At 34.3% G+C, this 24,193-nt stretch overlaps 3 protein-coding genes across 3 annotated transcripts; 2 read left to right on the plus strand and 1 right to left on the minus strand.

Moving 5' to 3' along the window:
* Positions 1-5,438: 5,438 nt before the first annotated feature.
* Positions 5,439-6,854, minus strand: LOC144572262 (zinc finger protein 1-like). Its single transcript, XM_078321754.1, has one exon. The coding sequence runs from the start codon at positions 6,472-6,474 to the stop codon at positions 5,746-5,748; it is 729 nt and encodes a 242-aa protein (XP_078177880.1). The 5' UTR covers positions 6,475-6,854; the 3' UTR covers positions 5,439-5,745.
* A 6,760-nt stretch (positions 6,855-13,614) lies between these two features.
* LOC144572312 (adenine phosphoribosyltransferase 1-like) lies at positions 13,615-16,256 on the plus strand. The gene is made up of 6 exons (XM_078321843.1): positions 13,615-13,911; positions 13,991-14,101; positions 14,655-14,747; positions 15,008-15,157; positions 15,441-15,499; positions 15,861-16,256. Exons 1-6 carry the CDS (start codon positions 13,695-13,697, stop codon positions 15,918-15,920), a joined length of 690 nt encoding a protein of 229 aa, XP_078177969.1. The 5' UTR covers positions 13,615-13,694; the 3' UTR covers positions 15,921-16,256.
* Positions 16,257-19,948: 3,692 nt separating this feature from the next.
* On the plus strand, positions 19,949-23,554 carry LOC144572564 (heat shock cognate 70 kDa protein 2-like). Its single transcript, XM_078322188.1, has 2 exons — positions 19,949-20,197; positions 21,767-23,554. Exons 1-2 carry the CDS (start codon positions 19,978-19,980, stop codon positions 23,521-23,523), a joined length of 1,977 nt encoding a protein of 658 aa, XP_078178314.1. The 5' UTR covers positions 19,949-19,977; the 3' UTR covers positions 23,524-23,554.
* Positions 23,555-24,193: the final 639 nt, after the last annotated feature.

A 24,193-nucleotide genomic window follows, 5' to 3' on the forward strand; every position in this document is an offset into this window, starting at 1 on the left:
CATGATGTATTTGCGCTTCATACATAACCAAGGCGGAAGATTATAAATGCACAATAGAACCGGCCAACTGCTATGCTTGCTGCTCATGCTACTATGCGGATTTATTCCATCTGCACTCAGCCCAAGCCTTAGATTTCTAGAGTCACGTCCGAATTCGAGAAACTCTCTGTCAATATTTCTCCACTGAGGAGAATCAGCGGGGTGCCGTAATTTCCCATCTTTCTTCCGGTTTTCGGCATGCCAACGCACTAATTTCGCATCTTTAGCATTTGAGAACAAACGTTTGAATCTCGGTTTTACGGGGAGGTACCACAATGCTTTTGCAGGAGGTCCTTTATTCGGTTTACAATCATCACTTTTATCACTGGCAATCTGCTTTGGTTTGTAACGTGATGCACCACATTTTGGACACTCGTGAAGGTCTTCATACTCATTTCGATATAATATACAATCATTTAGACAAGCGTGTATTCTTTGAACTTCCAAATCCACTGGGCACAATATTTTCTTCGCTTCATAAACATTACATGGTATCTCGTTTCCATCCGGAAGCATTTCTTTCAAAATTTGTAATAACTTAGTAAAACTTCTATCACTCCAACCGTTAGATGCTTTAAGGTTATATAATTTTAATACACCTTTCAATTTTGAAAATTTTGAACAACCAGGATACAATTCCTTATTAGAATCTTCGTACAAATTCTCAAATAAACAATACTGCTTATCATTATCAAAATCCTCTTCTAAATCACGTAACATTTGATCAAAATTATCACATCTATCTACCACCATATCATCATTTTCTTCGGTATGGTATTCCTGATGCTGGGTACGAGTGCCTATGTCGGTTTCCAATCCACGGAGATTATTCCCGTCGTTATCACCGGTATGGTATTCCTGATGCTCAGTACCAGTACCTGTGTCGGTTGACAAACTCTCACCGTGACATAACCAACACTTATATCCTTGCTTGAATCCACGACGGATTAAATGGTTCCTCACTTGGTTCGGGTTGGAAATTTTTTGACCATTGTTACAATCCCGACAAGGACATGACATCAGTTTACTCCCCTTGCTCGCCATATCTTCCATAGCAACTTTGATAAATTCCTCGACACCTGTATTATATTCATCAGATAGACGTGATGCTTCGTACATCCAACTGCGGTCCATCTGCAATTATAATAAAACCCAATTAATTAAGAAAAAGGTTGGGGTACTCAATGCTGTTCACAATAGGGCTTACATGGGGCCGGGTTACCATCCTATCCCACTCTGTGAATACTTTGTCTCAGTAGTGACCACATGTTAGTCGTGTTTTAGCATTTAAGAAAATTTCGGCAGCATTTCCCCTTAGTTCCCCGAATACTCGGGGAACTAAGGGGAAATGCTGCCGAAATTTTCTTAAATGCTAAAACACGACTAACATGTGACCACATCCTAAAGGAGACAAAGTATTCACAGAGCAGTCCCAAAATGGGGACTATTCAAAATTAATCCCTAATGAATTAATTTTGAACGGGTATCATGACCTAAAAGCATTAATCATGCAGTTGTGGCTCGTAAGACAATACTCTAGCTACATACCTAAGCTAATATAAATACATCGATCTATGTACGTACTCTAGCTGTACACTCTTACCAAAAAAATACATTAATGCACAAAACTAATTAAACATGAGTTCTAGGTTAAGTTGTAGTACTTACAACTTTTTTTGGGATGCCAGATCGAGTGAGATTAAGATTGCTGCACCAAATCTCTCAATAATACCCAATCTACATAATTAAACCGGAAAATCGGAACCTAATTAAGAGATGTACATATATAACATATATGCTATATATCATGCATATATACAAGTTGAAATAAAAAAAAAATGCTCAAATAGCATATATATATAGCAAACTCAAAAGCGTGTGCATGCAAATCTTGAAATAAGAAAAGGTACGTATTCAAACTTATAAAGAAAATCTCCACATATAAATAATATGTAGGTCATATATATAATATATTTGCTCATAAATTACACATATAGCATGAGTAAGGCTTGGGTGCTATGGATAGCATAGAGGGCTACCGTGCTACGGCTCACTATTCGAGTTTTTAAAATCCAAACGGTCGATCCGAACCGTTCATCTTGTTCTTCATATTAATATGTGTTTGGAGACCAAATTTTACATTTTTTGAAATTTTTTTACTATTTTTTTAGATAGGTAGAAAATCAAATATCTTAATGGTGCATAATGTTTTAGATCAAGTGATTTTCTACCTAGCTAATAAAATAATAAAAAATTCCCAAAAAATGTAAAATTTGGTCTCCAAACACATATTAATATGGAGAACAAGATGAACGGTTCGGATTGACCGTTTGAATTTTGAAAACTCAAATATTGAGCCGTAGCACGGTGGCCCTCTATGCTATCCATAGCACCCAAGCCTTACTCCATATAGCATATATAGCATATATATGCATGTGCATCCAAATCTCCAAATTTAAAGAAAAACTTGAAATGAGAAGAGGTATTCAAACTTAAAAGCTTGTGGAACGAATAAAAGAGCTAGATCAACACTTATAATGTTTAGATTTTGAACGGCCGGGGATCATAACTCACTTGTATAGGATTTAGGGTTTAGGGTATGAAAACCGAATCATATATAGCCAATAAATGGTGCTCCATTAATATCAAATTAGATAAAAGAGATGATCAAATCTACCTGAGAAAAGAGAGCTGAGATAGCTGAATTAATGCAGGGCGAAATAACTGTTGTGCTCTTTAAGAGGGGCGAGACCTAGGAAGAGAGACGACTATCTGACAAAAATTAGTCTGAAATTAGTCTGAATTCAGTATTATATGCACTATTAGGATCGGTTGTTAGTAATAAAACCGATCCTGATACTATCAGGATCAGTTATTCTAAACACAAAACCGATCCTGATACTATCTGGATCGGTTTTCATAAAAACTGATCCTGATAGTGTATGAATAGTTTGAAAAATATGTAACTTAAAAATCTGGATCGGTTTTATTGATAAAAACCGATCCAGATAGTATCTGGATTGGTTTCATTGCTAATAACCGATCCAGATACTATCTGGATCGATTTTGTTGAGAATAACCGATCCTGATAGTATCAGGATCGGTTCTAATAAAAAACTAATCTTGATAGTATCAGGATCAGTTTTGAATGACAACCGATCCAAATGATTGAACTATTAGGATCGGTTTTTTATTAGAACCGATCCTGATACTATCAGGATCAGTTTTTACGAAAACCGATTCTAATAGTTCATAAATTAAGATCGGTTGTAACAAAAAACCGATCTGAATTGTTTTTAGGATCGGTTGTTTTGTGAAAATTGATCCAGATACTTATTAGGATCGGTTTTCTTATCTAACCGATCCAGATAGGCCGATCCTGATTCCTGTTTTTCCACTAGTGAGAATATTTAAATTTTGAAAAAGCCATTCGAGTGTTGTATACGATTCATCACACAAACTGCGTCAAAAACTAGTATACAGATCCAAATTCTTACATTTGAATAAAATTGACCCAATTTTTGGTGTTATATTACTTGTAGTCGGTACAGAAACTGGTAAAACAGCGCTTCTTACGTGTCACCATAAGCAATCGATGACGTCATCTTAGGAAAGCCACTTAACAGGTTCGGCACCAGAGCTCTCAATTCATTAAACGGTGGCAACCTATCTGATATTATTTCACACGGCACAATGTGTTTCTTGTACTTTTACTAAAATTTTAATTGAATCAACAAATGGCATTTGTGAACTTTACTCTTAAACAAGTGCCATAATTTTTTTTGAGTGAGTCTATGGTAATATGCATATCACGATTTGGCACCGTGTTACGGCTTTATATTCGAGTTTTCAAATCCTAAGGATCGATCCGAACCGTTCATTTTGTTCTCCATATTAATATGTGTTTGGAGACCAAATTTTATATTTTTTGAAATTTTTTTACTATTTTTTTAGATTTATTGAAAATCACTGTTTTTGGATGGTCCAGAATTTTCAGATCAAGTGATTTTCTAAATATCTAAAAAAATAGTAAAAAAATTTCAAAAAATGTAAAATTTGGTCTCCAAACACATATTAATATGGAGAACAAGATGAACGGTTCGGATCGACCGTTAGGATTTAAAAACTTGAATTTAGAGCCGTAGCACGGTAACAACCCGTGATATGCATATTACCATAGACTCACTCATTTTTTTTTTGACAAACATACATTGCTTGTGACATTGAACAAGATCAAGGGATCACTTTTTCTATTTTGGATCGTAAAATCGAGGGATGCTTTTACTATTTTGAAGCAACAATTATCAGATCGAATATTTTCTGAGCTTAAAAGAATAGCTAGAATAAATTTAAATAGCACCTACAAAGAAGATGAATAAGTGCAAACCAAATACAATATATTTGTTCAGATAATTTCGACCCATTCAGAATTAATTTACAAATATAATAAGGAGAGACCAAATTCCCACATCTAATTCTTATATTTGGTGTGTCCCTATCCTTCGAAAATTGATTAGTCTAGTGGAGCCACTAATTATAAAATAATGGGTTGAGTTTATGGATTCTTTGAGAATTATGAGATAAATTCAAGAAAATTCACAAGTGAAAAAGGGTCATTGATAGGCTTATATTAAATAAAAAATAATAACAACTTCAGGAGCCAAAGTTGTCCATCCAATTTTATTTGATATATTCCTTTGTCAAAACTATCAGAAATTTTTTGCTAATTAATAAATCTGCCATTCGGTACAAAGATGCATGCATCGGAATCTAAAATAATTAAGCGCCCCAAATTTGATTATACCATACACAAAATATTCCGCATAATTTGCGAGCATCTGAAATGCTATATATATATATATTTTTTTTGCTTTCAAATGCCCGTAGACCTAAAATGCCTTTTACGACTCTAATTAAACACAAAAGATGGGAATATGTTTTTATTCTCATATGCTTATCATGCATAGCACATATAAATTAAGTTTGTGAAACTTCACGCATTCCACGTTTAGTCTACTTGTGGGATGATGCATACTGGTGGATAAGTGCAAGGCATCACAACCAAACTTTGTAAACGCAACTACACATTATCCTTCTGAATTTTTTTTTTTTTAATGAAAAGAAAATTCAAACTCTAGATGAAGAGCGTGCTAGAGCATCACTGATTACGTGTATACTGCGTTGACTTTGAATCCATCTCCCTACACACGGTTCTATGCAGAGTATCAAACAAGTTACTTGGAAATTAATTCAATAAGCTCTGGCGGTTAGTTGAACAAAAAGTATGCAAAATTGGGAGCAAGATCTCTCCTTGGAACATGAAGTTGTTAATATAATAATTAATAGTGATGCATGTATCTCACTAACTGAAATGGAAATAGGAAATAGAAAGTACCAACTGCGAACAAACAAAATTTCATTACATACATATATGCATCTCAAATTGAATATTCTCAACAGTAAATTTAATTTATCGCTTCAGAAACCCTAGCTAGAGGCATCAATTCAATCAAGGAATAGGAAATTATGAAAAAGATATATCAACAAAGACTAACAACCACCTACAAAGAATGAACAATAATTCGCTGTACACCACCAGAAATAAAAGAAATTAAAGAAGAGCAATTATTCAACCATATACTACAGTTCTAATGTTCTACTAAAACAACGAAGTAATTATTCTTTTCCTTTCTTTGCAAATTTAGTTCAAGCTTCAATCATAAGTCTCGGTTTCTTGAAGGCGAGCGGGCTCAGAACCTCCTCCTCCTCAGCCGGTAAGCACCTCCTGCCGCCATCGAACTCCACCTCAGGTACTGCTGGGATATTCAGATCAAACCTCATCTTACCACTCACTTGCACCTCTGCCCCAGCCGCAGCCGAAGCTGCCACAGAAGACGCCGATGCACCACCACCAATCGTTCCTTCGTAGTGGCACCTCTTGTGGCCTCCCAGTGCCTGCCCAGTCGGGAACGTCTTGTGACAAATCGAACACTCATGCAAACGACCGCTGCCAGTAACAGTACCAGTACCAGCACCAGTACCTGTACCAGATCCAGTTGAGGAGGTAGCGACCTCATCGGAGCTCATTGCTTTATTACGATGACTTGCCTTGTGCCCGCCTAGTGCTTGGTATGAGCCGAACGCCTTCCCACACACCGAGCACTTGTATTCAGCAACCTTTGACTCTGTCACCGCTGCATGCAGCTGAGTCGTCTGAGACGGTGCTTCTTGCACGTACCGACCGTCGTTCGATAGCATGAGGAGACATAAAGCGAGGTACTCTTCTTCAGTTGGGGGATTGTTCAGGAGCTTGTGGCTTAGAGATGGAAGGTTTGCGCGCCTGGAGCGTTTACGCTTCGCCCAGGAACCCTCTATGTGAGGCACCTCCTCTGATGTCTCCGTTTTAGTAGTAGTTGCTAGAGCTTCAACTGCCATGGAAATCTTCTGTTCTTTTCTTTTTCTGTGTGTTTTCTGAATATGGAGGTTTGAGAGGACAAAAGAGAGGGGAGAAATTAGAGAGAGTGAGTGTGGAATGGTTGGAATTAGAGTGGGTTGAGGGTGAGTAGATTTATATTAAGAAGAGGAGTGAGTGAGGTGGGAAGTTGCGTCAGGTCAGTGGCAATTAAGAATTTAGAGAGAGAATAGTATTCAAGTTTTTTTGTTAGTTGAATGCAAGTAGGCTGAGAATAGTATTAGTTGGTCCTTGGGCGTTAAGAAATAGTCTTGGCCTCTTGGGTCAACTAGAGAGAGAGTGTGTAGACTTGGTTCTAGATGAAAACAGCGGCTGGGTTGATGATGTCAATGGTGAAGCAATTGAGACCTGAGAGAGGGAATGGAATTCGTATCCCCTCAGGTTACCTGACTGAGTAGAATTGAACCGGACGGTCCGAAAATGGATTGGCACGAATCTCAAAGCACAAACAATCCTGCCCGTCTGTCATCCCGAATCCCGACTTGCTGAGAGTAAATCTGAACCGTCCGTTTCAATTGTGTTGAGTCAGGTACCTGGGAGGATACGGAACCGAGGGTATGGGGGGTGGTGTGGCGGCTTCTGCTAGCGAGTGGTAGGTCGGCCAGCTATTCTCTCTTCCTAAGGTTACGCTGTGTGCCACGTGGCTTTATACTGTTAGAGGCGGTGGTGCGAGATGATCTCGGAATTAATTATGATTTTCTGTTTCACTTCTGTTGGTGTAATTTGTGTACTACCCATGTTTTTCAAACTGTTAATACAAATATGATAACTTAATTTTATTATCATAATGAATATTTTTTCAAAATTCCGAAATTATCACTATGTGAGTGCTTTTATTTGCATATATAGACGAGAGTCTGTTACATGAAACTTTTATGATACTTTAGCAACAAAAAAAGAAAATATTTTTTTGATTAGTTCATTATTAGTTTGGGGATGCTCTATGAAAGGTAAGCATAGTGATTTTCTTGCAAAGTAACTTGGACACGTTTTTCTTGCTTCCCTTTTAGGAATTGTATTGCTAGCTACCTAATTAGTAGAAGTACAGTAACTGCGCGCCGTTTGCTTACTACTAACCACTTCTAAAATATAAGAATACTAGAAGCTTGTTTGGCTTGATCTTCTCCTAACCAATAGTTGATAATCACTAAGATCAGAGAAGTTGAAGTTTTTATTCATTTTTGTATAATAATTAATATGAGAGTTGAGACCTTGAAAGTTGCATGTAAATATATATATATAAAGAGGTTTATTTTATTGAGTCGACTCGAGTGTGAAGGGGAGTTGGAGTCGTCTAGAACGAAAAGTGTGTACACGTGGAATTATCACGGTGGAAATTCGCATGTAGTTAGCGGTTTGGTGGCACCGTACGACAAGTAAGAGTAGAGTGGTTCCTTCTATCACTGATTTTATTATTTATCCAGAGCTAGTTCTCTGTTTTTTTTACCTCCAAATTTGAATCGATCTGAAAAACCATCAAATTTAAATATATGTCAATTTTTTTTTAAATTTTATTAGAATACGTGTCTCATTGTTGTGCCAGAAACGGACATGTCAAGTGTGATATGATATTAGAAGTAACTGTCGTAGCTAATACATAGAATGAAAAGTGAGTAGGTAAAGTTTTTTTTTTTCTTGGTTTTTTTTTTTTTTTCAAGAATACTAAGATTTAATAATAAATTGAATTAACAATTAATGGTAATTTTTGCTCTGTTTTCTACAACGTTAAATTTGAGAAGTCAATGAAGTATATCTTATGCTTAATTGTTGTTTAATAATCTAACTTCAAAATTTTAACATGAGTCCAAATTGCCGGCTTTTTTTTTATTCTAGTCTCAAAGGGTAGGACACTATTGCTCTTATATATAATGAATAATTTATACTTCATAAAAAATGGTTAAGGCTTCTAAGACAAATAAAGTCTTTTTTGAAATGCTTGGTAGAGACTACTAAGACAAATAAAGTCATCATCAATTTTAATCATTTCACCAACCATTAATTATTTCTAACTTAACATATGGTTGGAAATGATTTAATTTCTTACTAATAAATGTTGATATATTAAAAAATTAATTACCTTTATTGTGTAAGCATCTTTCAATTTCTTTTTTATATATATTTTTTATTTTACATTATGTTTAATTACATTATTCTCAATTTTAGAGTTAAATTATATTTTCAATACATATGTATTTTATTTTCAAAAACAAAGTTCGAAATAATAGTGCTAAACTTCATCATAACTTGTGATAAAATTCATGTCCAGGAATTCCAAGATTTCACGAAAAATTTATTAATTTCTCAAAAAAAAAAAAACCTTCTTAGTTCTTAGTAGTTGACTTTTAAGCAACCCTCATGGCACTGAGAACATTTTATTGCAGTGTGTCGGCTCAAATCAGCAGTCCTATGATATATGATTAGGGTTTGGTTTATGTTAAGCTGTCATTACCTTTGTCCAGCTTTTCTTAACTGTATGAAATCTACCTTTTATTCACGTTCCACATGCCTTGATTCCAAATTTCATGGTATAATCATGTGATCTGGTGTATGCCACCTACCAGTTCAGTAAGGATATATAGTCCCTATACCTAGGGGTGTTCATTGGGTCCGGTTTATTCGGTTTTGAACCGATCGAACTGAATTAGTTCGGATCAAATGGTTTGTTTTTTTTCGGTTTAATGGTTCGGTTTTCTTTTCAAAACCGAATTATAACTTCGGTTCGGTTTGGAAAATTTCAAAACCGAAATAACCGAACCGACCGAACTTTTATATATTATGAATTTGATCCGGATCGTCTCGGTTTATTTCTTAATCAATTGCTTTAAATACTTCGATTTATTTCTTAATATCTTAATTTATTTCTTCATACCCCGGTTTATTTTTTAATATACTTCAGTTTTTATAAATCAATTGTTTTAAATAAACAAATTAATATATTTCGGTTTGAACCGAACAAACCGAAATAAAACTTTAATTCGGTTCGGTTCGATTGCAATGCTATTTCGGTTCGGTTCTATTTTTAAAACCGAATTATAACTTTGGTTTGCCTAGTTCGGTTCGGTTTCAACCGAACCAAACCGATAAACACCCCTACCTACGCCACTGCTGGACATTGTTGGATAGTAATTAGTATGGTAATCTGAATGTAATTATGTCAAATTGTTTAATTGAAAAGCTTTTTTTTTAATCTCAAAAATTCTATGTTTTTAACTTCCTAAAATAATGTTTTCAAGTTTAAAATATGGTTACAAGATCTTTTGTAAATATTTAAAAACGAAAGAAAAATAATCTCTCATTTTATATAAAATATGGGATATCTATAATTTTGTTTTAATTATTTGGTTTTAGGTACCTTGCAAAGTATATACCTAAATCATTGTATAATTGGTAAGATATGCCAGATTTCTTAAGTTACCATCAAAATATTACAGATACCTTGCTAGCATTATTCTGTTACTAAATTTTTTTAGATAGAAAAATAAAGAATTAGCTTCTAAATTTTATTTAATGTCTATAAAAATTTCTAATTTAAATTTTGAACCCACAATCTTTTACACGAAAAAATGTTATCTTTTATCACGAGATCAATTCTTTATTCTATTGCTAATTAAGGTGTTATTTTTTATTTCAAAACCTATGCTTTGTAATAAAATTTCAGTCGTTGACCTGAGTTCTGAACGGTGCAGTCATACATTATTTATTTTTCGATAAATGGAGCCAGCATTGCAGAATTCTCAGTCAAGACTCAAGAGTGGCAGTTGGATATATCCAGTCGGTGGCTTGGTTTTAATAATGCGCTGTTCATGTGCATTGAATGAATGAATCTCTCCCAAAGAATACTTCACAATGAAAAAAAAAGGAGAAAGAACGAGGACGAAAACGAGAAAAAGAAACAGAGAATTTTCTTCAAAAGGAGGAGATTTTAAATCGCGTTTTCAGAATGAATCAACAGTATTTCGAGGAAATTTGTAAATGTAAACCCACATGTGTAAAAATAACTTTGACATTGAAAATCAATTACAACCGTTGACTTCTATGTGAAGCCAATTCAAACTGATTTACAAGGTTTTCAGGTGTGTTTGGTTCAGAAATTAATTAGAAGCTTCTTTCCAAGAAGAAGGAACCAAGGAGAAAAATAAAGAAGAAAGAAAACAAAAATATTACCAGAAAGAAGCTGCATAATTATTGAAGGGAGCAGATGCATGATACACCTGTTTTGGATAAATTTTCATCAACATATTTTAGATTCATACTTGTCCCTGCAAAATTAGTACTTCCAAAAATATCTAAATGATCACTTTTGCCTTTACAGAAACCAACACAACATTAATAGTGCTGTATCGTTGGCGCTTGGCATCACAATTCTTTAGTTCAAGTTTTTATTACATGAGGATTCTTCAAATAACTTTATTTTTAAAATTATAATAACTTAAATTTACAACTTAAATGTTAAAATAAAATTATTAGAAATGATTTATATCACTTTTTCTATGTACACATAAAAAATTTTGATATTTCAATTTTGTTTTAGTTAGTATCAAGAGTACTAGTTTGCAAAATACACCGATGTGGTTAAATTCTGGATGGTTATTTTGCAACTTATTGATTCATATAAAATTAAAATGAAAAAGTGATAATTCTTTATGTATACGTAGGAAAAATAATATAGATCATATTAATAATTTTATTTTTTTACATATAATTGTAGAAATTTTATCATTAGAAAATTAATAAACAGAGGTATAATGGAGGCATCAAATATGAAGGCATTTAAATCCTCTTATAATATAATTAAAAAAAACTTTTTCTTGCATATCTCCATTTCTCCATTCCATTATTAAGCACGTTGGGTGTCCGATCAGCTAACGGTAATAATTGAAAGATATTTGATATTATATTCGAATCAAACTATTATTTGATATCATTGGTACTTAAAAATACAGAATCATCACATCATCAAATTATTATGAGATATCATGATTCAAGGTAATTAAAAATATAAAATTAAATAAATTCTCTATGGGCATCTCTCAATTTTTGAATAATTATTATTCTTATTGATACTTTTTTCTCTTTTCTTTTGAAGGTTGGCAAAGGCCAACAAATATATTAGTAAGAAAAAAATTATATGTACAAAGCACAAGGCCCTGAATAATTACATTGAAAAAAAAAACTAAAAAAGGGTCAGGAAAACCCTAAATCCCCTCTCATCTCCTGAAGTCAAGGTAGTTCAAATGGTGGCGAGTATTGCTAGTTGAAGCACATACGCCTCCGCCTCATCTAGCCCTCGAAAACCTCTCGTACCTCTAAATAACGAACAACCATTGCATGATATCGATTGTCGTATCATTTAACAAGATATTAACTGGTTTTCTCTTATTGGAGAAAATTTTTATGTTTCTTTTTCTTCAAATAGCCCACACGCCTGCTACCCATACCATCCTCTGTTGTCTTGTTAGTCGTACCGTTGAAGACGTTTTAAGTTCTGTTATTGATATTTTTTTCATAAAAATATATATTTTTCACTTATAATATGTCTTATAATATGTTCCGTTACAACGCACATGCACAATATTGTACTAGTATGTTTATATTTGTTTTGTTATTATTGTTTGTTCTCAAAGTGAGAGTGCAAGAAAAGATGGTAATAAATCTAGAATTTGAAAATAATCCGGTAAAATTTTAAAAGACGTATTCAAATATGGTGCCTAAATAATTCGCAAGGTTTAAAATAGTTCATTTTTGTCATAATCCTAGTAGTATTAATAAATCAAATGATGATTACTAGTCTCATTGCGTAATATGTCTAATAAAATAGTCAAATTAGCCTCTATGTGCAATTTATTATTTCTACAAGTAATAATGTTTCATCTCTATAATCAATTGGTTAATTCATCCAATAATTCATAGCAAGAATTAAATGAAGAATTCGTAGCAAGAATCAAACAAATATCATTAAAGCTTACTCAGGTGTTGCCATTGGAGATATCATTAGGTTTTTTCAGGATTTTAAATAACATGCTATAATATTTTTGGACTATAAAGATTATGGTGCTATTGACGCTATAGCATGTTATAGTGTGCTATAGCGGTGCTATATGAACATAGAGCTATTTTTTAACCGTTTCGTTATGACGCGATAAACACTATTTAAATCTTTGAGTTTTTAAGTGAAAAGAACAAGATCTTGTGCAATAAATATGAACAAAAAAAGAAAAAGTAAAGAACATATCACTAAGATTTTGCAAGTCTTATATAAAACTTTGAGCGAGTCTATGGTACTATGCATATCACGGGTTGTTACCGTGCTACGGCTCTATATTCGAGTTTTCAAATCCTAACGGTCGATCTGAACCGTTCATCTTGTTCTCCATATTAATATGTGTTTGGAGACCAAATTTTACATTTTTTGAAATTTTTTTTACTATTTTTTTAGATATTTATAAAATCACTTGATCTGAAAATTCTGGACCATCCAAAAACAGCGATTTTCAATAAATCTAAAAAAATAGTAAAAAAATTTCAAAAAATGTAAAATTTGGTCTCCAAACACATATTAATATGGAGAACAAGATGAACGGTTTGGATTGACCGTTAGGATTTGAAAACTCTAATATAGAACCGTAACACAGTGCCAAATCGTAATATGCATAGTACCATAGACTCACTCTAAAACTTTTGTTTGTGGAACTATTTCTAAGTTCCAACAAAAGGAGTCCATTTCTCTAGTGGAATCTCAGGTCAAGGCCCATGGGCCGAATCGTACAAAAGTTCAGCATATGACATATGAGCCATTTCCCATAGTAATAGAAGAATATACTAAAAAGAGGAAATAATGTATTAACATCAAAATTAGGCCCAGCTCATGGCATCTAGGCTTTGCTATGTGCGCTCACCAATAAAGTAGCGTATAATAGATTAATAGTTCTCACTTCTCACTTCTCAACGACAGCGAATAAAATCAGAGATTTGTGGGACCCATTAAATGGACTAAAGTCTTAACCCAAGTTAAACCCCTCCTTTCAAAAATATGCAAATGGAGATTTCCATCAGCCGGGTGTAAAAGATTAGGGAACTGGAGCCATCCGGTTTCGTCGAAACTTCTGAAAATAACACTTTCGTTTCTATTGGCAGAAAGAAACATGAGACCCCGTTACGTTACTTTTACAAGGTACTGCTGAGCATGCTTCTTTTTAAGTCGCTGAATTGTTCGTCTTCACACCTCCAATCGCCGGTCCCCTCCAGTCGTTTCTTTCCCTCCGTCATCGTCCGTACACCTAGAACCCTATCGATCCGCCGTATCCGTACGAACGGATCTATTTCCATGGCATGTACAGATGATAGCCGCCTTAAGCGGATCGCCGCGTCGATCCGGGTTATCCCTGATTTCCCCAAACCCGGTAAGTTGAAAACAAATTTGCCCGAAGCACTTCGTATTAGATAAATTTGTATCTGATTTTACTTTTTGGGTTGGAACAGGTGTGATGTTTCAGGATATAACGACACTGCTGCTTGATCCCCAAGCTTTTAAAGATACCATCGATTTGTTCGTGGAGAGGTATAAAGGCAAAGGCATTACTGTTGTTGCAGGTCAGAAATTGTTCCTATGTATTAATTATGGGCTTACTGTACCTATATTTGCACATAGACCGGTACGTAGTCTGACTGTTGTGTTTCAGGTCAGAAATTATTTTATTTATTCTAGGTTTGCAGGGTATATAATCTGACTTTATTTTGCTTCGGATCAGAAATTCTAACGTTTATGATACGTAGGAGGTGCATAATGGTGCACAGTCTAAGTATTATAATATGGAGGGGGGGTTTACATGTTTGTCTTTTTCCAGAGATCAACATCCTAGCTTTTTTTAAATCCTTATCCTGCCAGAAACCTTAATTAAACTCCAAATTAGCCAAATAGACAAAGCCTTAGTACTTGAACATGTCCTATACCACTTTCTTCTTTTGTTCAATGACATCTCTGTGCTGCATTGGTTTATTATACTGGTACCTGATCTAGCTGCTCATGTACGCAGCTTAGTGGAGTACTGACAGATTAGAGGCTAAGAGCTGAGTGTGTTATGTTCTGGATTGAGAAATTAATTCTTTACTTGAATGTGATAAGGTGCATGTAATTTGATAACAGGTATTGAGGCAAGAGGATTCATATTCGGGCCTCCAATTGCCTTAGCTATTGGGGCCAAGTTTGTTCCCATGAGAAAACCTAAGAAACTACCTGGTACATTTACTTGCTTTGATTCCGGAATTTGAATATTTCACTATTTCTTATATTTTTCTCCTTTGTCTTGAAACATAAAACATCAGTATTTTACTACCCAATATGTTGAAACAGACTTGTGAATGTTCAAATTTTCCATATTTATTTTGAACTATTGAGCATGCATTATACATAAGATATTTTAATATTCTAGTGGGTGTCCATAAAATTTTCGAAGGAATATCTTGTAATTTTTTAAATAAATTTTCTACATATCTTAGGTGAGGTGATTTCCGAGGAGTACTCGCTGGAATATGGTACAGATAAAATCGAAATTCATGTGGATGCAGTACAGTCTGGAGACCGGGCTCTTGTCATAGATGATCTTGTTGCCACTGGAGGGACCTTAAGTGCTGCCATTCGACTTCTAGGTTATCTATTATCTTTTCTTATCATATATACTTGTTAACAGTTCTTTGATTTTTATTGAAAAATGTACAACCTTTTAGAGAATAAATTAAAATAAAGACATGAGAAAGCAAAGTTGCAGCCTGCAAAATTATAATCTGGTACTATAATTTGCCTTCACATTATGCAATCTCATTATGCTCGTTAGTGTGTGCTATACATTTTTTTTATTGGCATTTGACTAATATTGATTTTACACATCTGTTTTTGTAGATTAAAATAAAATTTTGTTATTTTTTTTTGTAGAGCGTGTTGGTGCAGAAGTCGTTGAAAGCGCTTGTGTTATTGAGCTGCCTGAGTTAAAGGTAAGATTTCATCGCATGCACTAAAAATAATATTAAAAAGCAATATTGTTTTAGAAGTCTCTGATTTTTTTGTTTGTTTTTGTTTTGGGAGTTCTTTTATTTAATCAAAAAAATATTCTATGCAAGTAATACATGATGTGTGCTAATTTGTTATGAAACAGTTAGATCTATTTTGCGAAAGAAACATATTCCCAATTGGATACACACTTGTAATTAACATTCACTGCCAACAAACTCTCCTTTTTCTCACTTCCAAAGCTTTAAAATATTTCATATATACTGTAATTATCCATGAGAAATTAGCTCGGTATGTTACCTGTGTATATATAGGAAACTATTATTTATGTGACAAAATTTTCAGGGGCGAGAAAAGCTAGGAGATAGCCCCCTTTTTGTACTTATCCAAGCGGAAGGAGTTTGAGCAAGATGGCACATTTATGAACTTTTATGTTTACATTCAGCATTAGCAAAGACTATGTTTACATTAACTCGTATCAGGGGATAGAGTTTCCCTATTTATTGTTAGCATTTTATTTAGTGATTTGGGATTGTACTGAGGAGATTGTGTTGTATTGCTTTGTGTGTGATGCAAGTAAATCTCCTTTAGTGAATAACATGCTAGTGAAGGATTTCCCTATTTATAGTTATTGTTAACTTCATTGTCTCTCTCTTTTTTAACAACTTATGACTGATTATGTAAAAACAAACAAAATGTCAGGAAGAAGGAAGAATGAGAAAGCTGCACCTTACAAATTTATATTTCGAGGGATCTGCATCATAATGTAAATTTCGAGTAGAACTAGGGTGTTCTTAAGGGGAGCAGATCACCTGCCCCCCGGGGTGCAGGATTTTCCTGCCTCTTCAGTCACTGTGGGGTGGGGTTGGGTTTAGAGTGGGTGGGGCCGGGTTTAGGGTTTGGGGTGGGTGGGGCCCACTAACAGTGACTCTGGGGGCAGGAGATTCGATCCCGTTCTTAAGCTCACCAAAGTGTTTGGTGAGCTTAACTTCAAAATTCATCAAATTTGTTTCAAATGACGAATCCGGATTATTGGAACCCGCTTATCTTACGAGTGATGCGTCTACATGTGAAAATTTTAAACATTCAAATTAATTTAGTATAAAGTCAATCGGTCAAAATTAGAAGGTTAATAAATTAATTTTAGTGCATTCATTTTTTGAATGTTTTTTGACCGCTTGACTTTATATTAAATTAATTCGAATGTTTAAAATTTTCACATGTAGACGCATCACTCGTAAGGTAGGCGGATTTCAACCGTCCGGATTCGTCATTTGAAACCGATTTGATGGATTTTGGAGTTAAGCTCACCAAACACTTTGGTGAGCTTAAGAACACTCTAGTTCTACTCGTAAATTTCAAGCTTTATTTTTCATTTAAGTTATGCTGATTTTAGAAAATATTAATTATGTTTTCAATTTCAAAGAATTATGCTTTTGTATTTAAAATTAAGTATGCCAAATATTTTACGAAACAAATTCCGGTTCCTTGTGGATTTATTTTTATTTTGAGTTCCTACATTATATGTTTTGTACTTGTTTTTTTTTTCTTGAAAGCGTCTAATTGTTCACAGTTTGTTGTCCACAATTTGTCCACAGAAGAACTGACATTTAACTTACGCGAATACTGTAAAATTATTCTTACATGTTGTACATTTACACAATATATCACATAAAATATGTCAATTAATCAAAAAACATCCAGTTAGTATTCCAAGTGGTCTCATGATAGTTAGAAACAAATTGCAAGTTGCACAACAAGATAAAAAAAAAATGTACTTTCAAAGGGACCACTTGCTGTACTTTCCGAAATTGTAGTTATAGAAAATTATTGGCAGTTAGTATTAGTTATTAGCAGTTATTTTGACAAAAAAAAACGTGCTAAAAAGGCCAAATTAAATTATCCGAATATTTTTATTTATTTATTTAATGAACATACAAATAAATCATCAAAATAATGAATACTGTAAAATTGACCACTTAAACTATAAAAATAAAATGTACAAACTATAAAATTGCAGTCATGCAAAATTCACAGATGAAAACGATAAAACATAATGTTGAAAATATCAATTTTCAATACTGTAAAAATATTAAGTTAAACTGTAAAAGCAAAACGTAAAAACTATAAATTTTCAACAATGTAAAATTAGCAGATGAAAACGATTAAATAAAATTTAAAAAGTATCAATTTTCAATAATGTAAAATTGTCAACTTAAACTGTGAAAACAAAACGTAAAAACTATAAAATTTCAATAATGTAAAATAAGCAGATGAAAACAATAAAACAAAATATAAAAAATATAAAATTTCAATACTATAAAACTGTCAACTTAAACTACAAAAACAAAACGTACAACCTACAAAAAACCAATACTGTAAAATTAGTATATCTAAACTATAAATCAATTACATGTATACAACATCCAGAACATTCAAAATAAAAAGACAAAAAATAAAAAACAATAAAATGATGCATATCATGTAAAAGTGTGAACTATACCCGGTAAAATATTCTACATAAACTTTAAACCTGATTCATATATCTTGTAAAATATTGTATAGATCCTATAAATCTATTAGAAAAATATTGAAAATTTAAATTCTGCCACTACTCTTCAATTCAAATCGCAAATGATGAAGATCAGAGATGATTCGTCGTGTTCTTCTTTTGAAAGTGAAATCAAATATTGTAAAATAAAATATCGAATCATGTAAATTCTTAAATCAGAAAATTTAAATCGACAACATTACGGAACGATCTATCTAATTTTGAATTCAAATATCAAATTCAAATGAAACATTGAGATAATGCGAGATTCGTTATTGAACAATAAATAACACCATTGAAATTCAAATTAAAGTTCAAATAATGATAGATCGGCTCCCTTAGCTTTCTATATGCAATTGCTGGAAAAAAAAACTCTATTGATTTACCGACGAAATTTGGCAACTTGAATTTAATTGCACAAATAACTCAAAATTAATTTGGCGAAATAATCTATTGATTTACCGACGAAATAATGATATCTCCTTTAGATGAAAGATTGTCTCGATGCTCCAACAAAATTAATTTGGCGAATTCATCGTTCGTCAAACGAATTTTGCAAACGGATATATTTTTTTGAACGCGCGAACTCGATGATGCTCCGACGAATTTAATTTGGCGAATTCGTTCATATGTTCATCAAACGAATATGCAATTAGCGGAGGTGAAAGAACTATAGAAAGAGCAATAATATATGCATACCAACTTAACGTGAGAAAGATTATTGTTAGAAAAGAACGGGAAGGAGAGCTCGGACATGCCAAATTCGGGTCGATAACGATCGGAGATGTTTCTAGGAGAAAGGAAAAAATGCCAACTTTTAGATGGAGTGGCAGCGAGAGTTTAGATTTTAAAGAGAGATGGAGACTAGGTTTTGCACAAGGAATTGTAGAAAAATGAAATAGAGACGGAGGTAGTTAAAGACAGTTGAATTGATAGTAAATAATATTGTGAACAGACTCTGGACAAAACAGTGTGGACGAAATTTTTTTTTCTTTTTTCTTTTAGTTTTGTATGACAGGTACCAGATGTTTGATACTGAGCATTTGTTAAATTTTTTTATTCCTGTAATGAAAGAGTGAGTCTATGGTACTATGCATATCACGGGTTGTTACCGTGCTACAGTTCTATATTCGAGTTTTCAAATTCTAACGGTCGATCCGAACTGTTTATCTTGTTCTCCATATTAATATGTGTTTGGAGACCAAATTTTACATTTTTTGAAATTTTTTTACTATTTTTTTTAGATATTTAGAAAATCACTTGATCTGAAAATTCTGGACCATCCAAAAACAGTGATTTTCAATAAAATCTAAAAAAATAGTAAAAAAATTTCAAAAAAATATAAAATTTGGTCTCCAAATACATATTAATATGGAGAACAAGATGAATAGTTCGGATCGACCGTTAAGATTTGAAAACTCGAATATAGAGTCATAGCAAGGTGTCAAATCGTAATATGCATAGTACCATAGACTCACTCTAAAACATATTCACTGTTGCTGTTTTGTTTCTTATGTGGCGATTTTCTTACTATTTCTAGTTGGTTCAAACCAAATAATTTATATTTTTGGCGTACAAGGTACAACACAAAATATTAAAATAATAAACAAAAAGAGAACTAAGAGATACATCATTGTTTCCGAAAAATGTTTGTAGAAAGTAGAAACTAAACATTTCAGTTTAAAAAAAAAGGGGCACATGAAAAGACTCATTGTAGCATCCCAACCGTCATCACTGTCTTCATCCTTTTCCAAGAACCTATTTGCACGGAGAACGAACAGATTTACCTTCTTTATAAATGAACTCTCATTCACCCATTCACGCATCACTCATCAGCGAGACAGCAACAATTTTTTTTTTTTTTTGCTTCCATTTCCCCTTTTCTCATTTGTCACCTTACTGTTCGTATACATGGAGTGCAAAACTGAGGGGCCAGTGATTGGTATTGACCTTGGAACAACTTATTCGTGTGTCGGCCTGTGGCAACAACAACAGAACCGTGTTGAGATCATTGCGAATGACCAGGGAAACCGTACTACCCCTTCTTGTGTTTCCTTCAAGGGTTCTGAGAGGCTTGTTGGTGAAGCAGCAAAGTATGAAGCTGCCCTGAACCCCACAAATACTGTCTTTGGTACGTCTTAATTATTACAATCTCTAATTATATACGGTAATTCAATAGAAAGGAATTTTTTTTTTTTTTTGAAGTTTCAAGTTTCAACACACGTCTCGTTGTTGAGCAGATAATCATTACACACCAACTTTCGTAGGATCCTTTAACAATATTTTTTATATTGACAAATCTTGAATGAAGTCACTAAATGAAATTGAAGTCTGAAACTTTGAATCCGATCAAATTCACATATAGAGAGAGCCATAGATGCAAAACTGATCTAGTTCTATATTTATGGGTTTCCAAATTATTTAGTAATTCGCAAAATTAACAGTCTATATTAATTTAAATTCTTTGATGGAAAACAATATCGTTTTCAGATTGAACAGTACTTTAGTTGCCACATCTATATGGTTAAGAACATCTATTTGTCTGATGTATGTGTTAACTGTTGCCATGCTTGTCACTTTTGTATCTTTTATTTTATTTTCTTGAGCATGAGATGAGGATCTCAAATCAATATATTGGAATTTTAACTTATGGCCTTTCACATGTAAACCAATGCACTGATCAACTGTGATCGGTGTGGTTCTCAGTGAGAATAAGACAGTTTGTTAGATGCACTTACTGTTGGACTGCCTGGTATCATAAGTTGGTTGTGAACTTGTGAAGGGTACACATGTAGCTAATCGGATTAAGCCCATTAACTACTTAGGTAATCGATAAAAAAATAATGCTTTGACTTCTACTTTCTAATTCTCTAACTTGTAATTTCAGATGCTTTAACTTATAATTCTAATTACCAACTATAATTCAAGAAATTTATTTTGATTTTAATACTAAATTTAACACGAATTACAAATCAAACATCCACAGGAAGGTAAAAAAAATTGCAGAGGGCAAAATCGATCGAGACCGATAGATCATCACTAAAACTCAAAATCTAGGAGGCTGCCCCCCTGGGACCATGTGGGTCCGCCCCTGGTACCAGATGCTCGATTAGTTGTTTTCTTTTCCTTTGAGTGTTGTATGTTCTTTATGGACTCCGTTTATTGATTTCTAAACAAATCTCTGATCCCTTTCTTTCGAAAAAATAATAAACAAGAATGCATCTCTAGATTTGCAAAATGAAAAAAAGTTAAAAGTACTTTGTATTCCCTTTGGAGAAAGAATAAACTAAATTTTGGTAAGAAAAATGGTTCCTTTATACAGCCTCGAGATAATAGAAAATTTTAACCAAAGCACATTTTATTTATTCTGTTTTATGCAAGTTAAGGTCATACTAACTGAAAACGGTTATTATAGAGTCACAGAAGGTTTCAAATTCATGTAATACACTAATACTGCATCCTATTATTTATTTATTTATTTTTTTAGAAAAGGAGGAAATGAAGGAAGAAAAGAGAAATGAAAGGGTAGAGGAATTAAATTTATAATAAATGGACAAGATAATATCAAATAAGTCTTATAAGAATTGGTGTTTGTTGAACCAATTATGCAGTAGCTGGCACTGAGGCACTTTATTAGTCAGATTAAGGCATTAAGCTGTTCTTATTTTAATTAATGATCATGTATGACTTTTCCTCGCAGCCGTGAAGCGCTTGATTGGAAGAAAATTCTCTGATGTCACTGTCCAAAGTGACATCAAACTATGGCCCTTCAAAGTTACCTCTGGCAGTTGCGACAGGCCCAAGATTGTGGTCCGGTTTAAAGGCGAGGAAAAACTTTTTGCCCCAGAAGAGATATCCTCCATGGTGCTCGTGAAGATGAAGGAGATCGCTGATTCTTTTGCTGGCTCTGCAACAAAAAATGCGGTGGTCACTGTCCCCGCTTACTTCAATGATGCGCAACGCCAGGCCACGAAGGATGCTGGCCGGATTGCTGGTCTCAATGTAATGCGTATCATGGATGAGCCCACTGCAGCTGCTATAGCATATGGTTTTGGCAAGGAAAGCGACTCCAGTGTGGAAAAGAATGCGCTTGTGTTTGACCTAGGTGGTGGCACCTTTGACGTCTCTCTACTTTCCATCAAGGACAGTGTTTTTAAGGTAAAAGCCACTGCTGGAGATACACATCTCGGAGGCGAAGACTTTGACAGCCAAATGGTGAAGCACTTTATTGATGAGTTTAGAAGGAAACATGGGAAGGATATAGGAGGTAATCCTCGGGCTTTGAGCAGGCTGAGGACTGCATGCGAGCGAGCAAAGAGAATGCTCTCTACTACTACTCGTACCGCAATCCAGATTGACTGTCTTTTTGAAGGAATAGACTTTGACTCCTCCATCACCAGAGCACGATTTGAGGAGCTTAATATAGTCCTCTTCAGGAGTTGTTTGGAGACAGTGAAGAGGTGCCTTGAAGATGCGGGCACTATCAAAGAGAGCATTGATGTGGTTGTGCTTGTAGGCGGTTCGACTAGGATCCCTAAGGTCCAAAAACTTCTCCAAGATTATTTCAATGGCAAAGAGCTTTGCAAGGGCATCAACCCCGACGAGGCCGTGGCGTACGGAGCCACATTACAAGCAGCCAAGTTAAGTTGCCAAGGCAGTGAGGATGTCCAAAGCCTAGTGCTAGTTGATGTCACCCCACTGTCCCTTGGCATAGAGACCAAAGGAGATGTACTAACTGTCTTAATTCCAAGAAACACACCGATTCCCGTCAAGAAAGAAAGAATCTTCACGACATGTTATAATTTTCAGTCGGCTATCGATATTAGAGTATATGAAGGGGAGCGAGCCAGGACTGAAGATAACAACCTCCTTGGTCAATTTACCCTTGATGGAATCCACTTTGCCCCTCGGGGGGTGCCCAATATCAATGTCTGTTTCGAAATCGATGCAGATGGTATTCTCAATGTTACAGCAGAGGACACTTCTACTGGTAAGAAGCGACACATGACCTTGATGAATGTAGATAGGCTGACTAATGAAGAGATAGAGCTTATGATAGAGGATGCTGAAAGGTTCAAGGCTGAGGATGAGGAGAACAGGAGAAAGGTTTGTGCCAGGAACAAACTTGAAAGCTTTGCATACGCATTGAAGAATGCAGTTGAGGAGAGGAAGGCCGTTAAGAGTATGCCACATGTGCATAGGGAGTCCATCAATCGTGTGGTGAAGCTTGTCATCAAGTGGCTAAAGCACAAGGAGCTTCGTAGTGAACATGTCTACGAGAGAAAGTTGGAGGAGCTAAGAAACAAATGTTTACCCCATGTTGCTCAAATGTACCAGGAGTATTATGTAGACTTTGATGATGAAGATGATGTATCTACTAGATTTGACCAGCTGAGAATTGGTTATTTTACTCGTAAACCTAAAACTGAGGGAGATGAGGGTGAGATGACTGATTAGCAAGTGCTAAATCAAACTTTTTTGGGATCAATAGGATTCTGTCTTATATACAGGAGTACTTTTATCATTCGGTATCGTATCAGAGTTAATTTTTTATCTGTTGGTTTAATTAGTAGTGTCATATTTTCAGTTTTATGCATGAGTTGAGTGGACTTTGTTGGTGTAAAACGATACTATGGAGTAATGTAAGCTTATTAATGAACTAATTTATGTGTTTTCGTTAAATCATTTTTCTCCAAATAATTTTTTCCATTTAACTTGTATATTTTTATACTATCTATATTTCAATTTGGTCATGTTGACATACTATGGAAGCAAAATTTAAACATCAGCTCAGTTGGTACCAGTAAACTCATTAATGCTGAAATGATTGTGCTGGTAAGCAAGTACCCCACTTTAACAAACTCTATTTCTATTTCATTAACAGTACTTGTATCCAAAAAGGAAAAACAAAACAGACAATGGAGAGAAGAAAGTAAAATTACAAGGGTGCCGTAGTACTACTACAAACTTACAAGTGCACCCTCAGATCTACTAAGCTACAAAGGATGCATTGAATTTCGGTGTTTAATTTTGTCAAGACATGGATTCAGAGTTTTGCCAGCATGTGCATTTACCTAAGGGGCCTAAAATGTCAATATTTCAGCCTAACACAGAAGAAAGTGCATTA

Source organism: Carex rostrata, chromosome 20, assembly GCF_964058835.1.
Source record: "Carex rostrata chromosome 20, lpCarRost1.2, whole genome shotgun sequence".
NCBI lineage: Eukaryota > Viridiplantae > Streptophyta > Magnoliopsida > Poales > Cyperaceae > Carex > Carex rostrata.

Excerpts from the sequence above, each read along its gene's own strand:
- LOC144572262 (XM_078321754.1), bottom strand. The coding sequence starts at position 6,474 with ATGGCAGTTGAAGCTCTAGCAACTACTACTAAAACGGAGACATCAGAG.
- LOC144572312 (XM_078321843.1), top strand. The coding sequence starts at position 13,695 with ATGCTTCTTTTTAAGTCGCTGAATTGTTCGTCTTCACACCTCCAATCG. Across the intron at positions 14,748-15,007 it reads AAAACCTAAGAAACTACCTG|GTGAGGTGATTTCCGAGGAG; the intron begins GTACATTTACTT and ends TACATATCTTAG. Across the intron at positions 15,500-15,860 it reads TTGAGCTGCCTGAGTTAAAG|GGGCGAGAAAAGCTAGGAGA; the intron begins GTAAGATTTCAT and ends CAAAATTTTCAG.
- LOC144572564 (XM_078322188.1), top strand. The coding sequence starts at position 19,978 with ATGGAGTGCAAAACTGAGGGGCCAGTGATTGGTATTGACCTTGGAACA. Across the intron at positions 20,198-21,766 it reads CCCCACAAATACTGTCTTTG|CCGTGAAGCGCTTGATTGGA; the intron begins GTACGTCTTAAT and ends TTTTCCTCGCAG.